A 4219-nucleotide genomic window follows, 5' to 3' on the forward strand; every position below is an offset into this window, starting at 1 on the left:
TAAATAAAAACAACGTCAAAATTTCCCGCGCATCACGCGGGTTTACGGCTAGTTAGATTAAATCCCAAGTACCTTCCATCAAAATCCAAAACACTGAGTGTCCATAAAATGCCCACCTCTTTAATCAACTCCAAATGTTTCATCAATTGAAGTTTCAGGCTTTCAGCACATCATCCATTAATTTCATCATCTCATTCTTAATATGATATAGTTTGCATTTGACTTTGACTTATTTAACTTTTTGCTGATTGTTATTTTGTTAAAAGTAGGCTAAATTATACATATACTTTCAAAAATTGTGGTTTAAAAAAGCTCTACATAAGTAAAAAGAAAAAAAAAAAAAGAAAAAAGAAAAAAGAAAAAAGAAAAAGAAAAAGTACACAAACAAATATAAAGTTGACAAATTCATTCAAGAGCATACCATCCATAAAAGCCAAACGTGTCAGGTTATACATCCTTAATCAACGACAAATGCATTGACAAGCACTATTTCCTTAACTGAGCAAGTGGAAGATTGATGGATTGATCCAAGGAAGCAAGTATTGTAACACAAATCTGTTTTTTTTTTTTTTTTTTTTTTTTTTTTTTTTTTTTTTTTTTTTAAAATTTATTTTTAAAGGTAATCCACCGTTAAACCATTTTCAAGAGCAGGTGCATGCAAGTAAGCATCTAAACCAAATTTAATTTGATTTAAAATTGCACAACATGCTAAATGTTGATGACATGGGCTAATTAATGTTTGAACATATTTTTTTTAGTGAACTCTAGCAGCGTGGCATGGGCTCTACCTATCTCTTATAAAAAATATTTTTTGAATATTTGTTTGCATCCAATATCTTTGCATAAAACCAATAAGTAGTTTGGGTTTTTTTTTTTTTATTATTTTTTTTTAGACGTTATTGATTTGTAATATATATTGGCTTGTTCAAGTGTTTCTAAGTACATGTTTATGCATTGCACATGTAATACTTTTTTCTTACCAACAATCTAAAAAAAAAAAAAAAGACTAACAGTCAAAACTTTGAAATTAAGATAAGAGTATATAATATTATTATGTAATCACATATTTCTAGGTTGGGAATGTTAATTGGCATATATATCATTTGGGGCCAGGAATTATTTTGCTTTGAGTGGTTTATAAAATCCTTGTATTATGAGGATACAAAAAAGTAAATAAAATTAATAACACGAATACAACATCAAGAAGAAACATCATCTGATTACCAAAAAAAAAAAAAAAAAAAAAAAGAAGAAACATCATCTGCAACTTTACATAAAGAATATGCCATTTTCATATTTAGACAAAACAGCTTTGTCAATAGGAAAACAAAGTGGAATCTTTTAGTCTCCTCTTATCCCCTTTTAAACTTTGGTTTTTTCCAAGTAAGTGCCCCATCACAAGTCTTTCAATCCTTCTTATAATCCTCCTTTTGGAGTGAGAAATAAAGCAAATCCAAGAGAAGAACAAAGGAAAAAGATAGAGGCAGAGGAAAAGTAGGCATCATTGGGGAAAAAAAGGAAGCAAAAAGATCCAGAGTCTAAAAAAGCAAATCACTTGAGGAGAGGTCGAGAATTTGAGTGCTGAGTGCCGATAACTTTGACAAATAAATAATTTATTTACCTGCATGAAAAGAGTAGCAGCCAAACAATCAAAAGTTAACACTTATTAACACTGATTTCTGCTTTTCCAGTTCTAAGATGGAAATGAAATAAAGTACATGAGGAAGATATTAAATTAAAGGCATAAAAGAAAGTGAAGAATTTAATTACCTGGTCCCTCGAACACCTTTCTTATGAATGTAAGGAAAATAATGAGTAGAGCCACTCCGGTTAATAATCCAATTATTATTGCGAATGTCTTCTCACCGTCAGTAGTCGATTTATCTGCAAACAACCACAACCTATAAACAATGGAGTTCACTGACAAAACTTAGAAAATTCTTAGGTTTTTTCCCCCACATATTTAAATTTTTATGTTTCTTTATTAAAGAAAAATGCTGTACACTTTTGGCCTTTTCCCAGATCCAATCAACATATACAGCTGAACATTTCAGAATATTCTATTACTCTAATACTGGAAAATCAAATAAAATTGAGCATACAATCAGACCGATTCAGTTTGGTAATATTTCAATTGCTACCCATAACACAAATTAATCCAGGATTGGCCACAACAATCAACATGGCTGAAAATTCTTATAAAAAAAAAAAAAAAACATGGCTGAAAATTTCAGAATCTGATAATCTAATACTGGATAATCAAATTTGATTATACAAAAATAGACAAGTTCCAATTGCTACAAATAACACAAACTAACCAAGGATTTACCACAATATTTTCCACCCTTGATAAGCCATTTTTTGTAATATCTTACAAAATCATAGCCATGTTGATTTGTTCATGACCGTGAGTGTCTTAAAGACACAAATTAAGGAATAATAGATGTTGTAATACACATTTAATTGTTGAAAAGTAAAAATACATTTGTCAATAATTCATTCGTTTATACAGGCATCGCCCCCATTGATTTACATATACAAATCCATCATGATTATCAGTAATTTTCCCAATGTGTGTACAGATTGATTTTACTTCGCTCACAGTGTCACATACTCACATTACAAGAAGAATTGAAACAGTGAACCAAATCAGTGGAAACATTTTGGTAGTAGAAGTAGTAAAATGGGCTAGCTTACCATGATGAGCCTTGGAGTAAATACTGTGTGCATTACCAGTCTGGTACCTTGCATAACACTTAGCCAAGAACATATCACCATAAACAGCCCCACCGCAATCGCTTTTCAACCGTCCGATGGCCTCAGACACACAATCCTGACACTCACCCGAGCTCAAATCCCCAACACACTGTGCCACACCTTGTACCTCACCGGACCCCCCAACCCTATATGGCCCTCCAGAGCTAGCCAAAGCACCCAACACCGCATCTCTACGGCTCATAGCATCATCATCATACCCAATCGACGGTCCACATTTCTTCAACACCACAGTCTTGTCCTCCACACCTAGAAACGTAGCATTATCGTACTTGACATAACACCCTTGAAGCTGTACGGCTCCACCGCAAGTTTGGGGGCACAAAACGCCGAATTGGGTGACCGAGCGAGCCACACAAGTTGCACAGTCAGGCATGGAAAGGTCACCACGGCATTGGTAAAGGCCGTAGAGTGTGTCTTGTGGGGTTGAGGCAGTGATGGTGTAGTTGTTGTAGGAACTGTAGGTGGCTGAGTTTACAAGAGAGGTGAGGAGGGAGTTGAGGTTGGATTCGTAGGGTGAGTTTTGTGTGTATTTTTGTTGAGTGCAGCCTCCGAAGACAAAGGTGTCTGTGTCGGAAGAGAGAGAAGGAATGGGGAGAGAAGTGAATGAGACAAGGAAGATGAAGAGTGATAGAAATGATGAGCTTGAGCTTCTTCTTCTTCTTCCCATGTTTGAACTTTGGAGTAGTTTCTCTTTAGATAGAGATATAGAGAGAGTGCTTGATGGATATGTTTATAACTACGCTCAACTTGCCAGAAACTTCGAAGTGGGTTTAAAAAGTGTCAGTGAGTGTGTGTGTGTGTGTTTTTTTTCTTTTCTCTACGAACTCTGGGTGGGGAAGGCAATTCAATGGCTTTGTTGCTTTGTTACGTAATTAGCACTTTACGTAGAACTTAAAGCTATGATTAGTGAGTCCTTTTGATGGTTAATGATGGATTGATGCTGGTGTTCTTGGTATAATACAAGGTTTAATACATAAATTATAGATTAAATTTATAATACACTTCTGGCTTTTTTATTTTTAGAGTCCCTTTTATTTGGAGTCTTTCACATTTCAAAATTTTTATTTAAATTCTTTATGTTTGATTACAACTTCATATATTAACCCTGATAAAGCGCAATTTCACCTCGTCAATATGTTCCTCGCTAGTATGATGGACGACTTGGAAATATGGTGTAAGAGAAAACACTAAGTAGATAATGATACCGGCTTGGGGCCTGCAAGGACCTTTCAATACTTAAATTAATTTAAACTCTTTAGAAATAAGTAATCTGTAGAGCAATTTGTGTGTGTGTTTAACATGAATCATTTACTTGTCTCTCCTAGTTTTTTATAGCCTTTGTGTGAGTGAATGCTCAATCTACTGGCCTCTCTAACATTGTACCACAGCCGGAGGATTTATGGCCTAATAATGACCATTTATCCTTAGTCCTTTAATGCCT

The 4219-nt window shown here is 34.3% G+C and overlaps 1 protein-coding gene across 1 annotated transcript; it reads right to left on the reverse strand.

Annotated features, from left to right (window-relative positions):
• Positions 1–1268: 1268 nt before the first annotated feature.
• LOC126714085 (plasmodesmata-located protein 7) lies at positions 1269–3612 on the reverse strand. The gene is made up of 3 exons (XM_050414083.1): positions 2698–3612; positions 1771–1884; positions 1269–1621 (listed from the first exon to the last, which is right to left on the reverse strand). Exons 1-3 carry the CDS (start codon positions 3443–3445, stop codon positions 1614–1616), a joined length of 870 nt encoding a protein of 289 aa, XP_050270040.1. The 5' UTR covers positions 3446–3612; the 3' UTR covers positions 1269–1613.
• Between the last annotated feature and the right edge of the window lie 607 nt (positions 3613–4219).

This window comes from Quercus robur, chromosome 2 (genome assembly GCF_932294415.1).
Source record: "Quercus robur chromosome 2, dhQueRobu3.1, whole genome shotgun sequence".
In the NCBI taxonomy this organism is placed as follows: Eukaryota; Viridiplantae; Streptophyta; class Magnoliopsida; order Fagales; family Fagaceae; genus Quercus; species Quercus robur.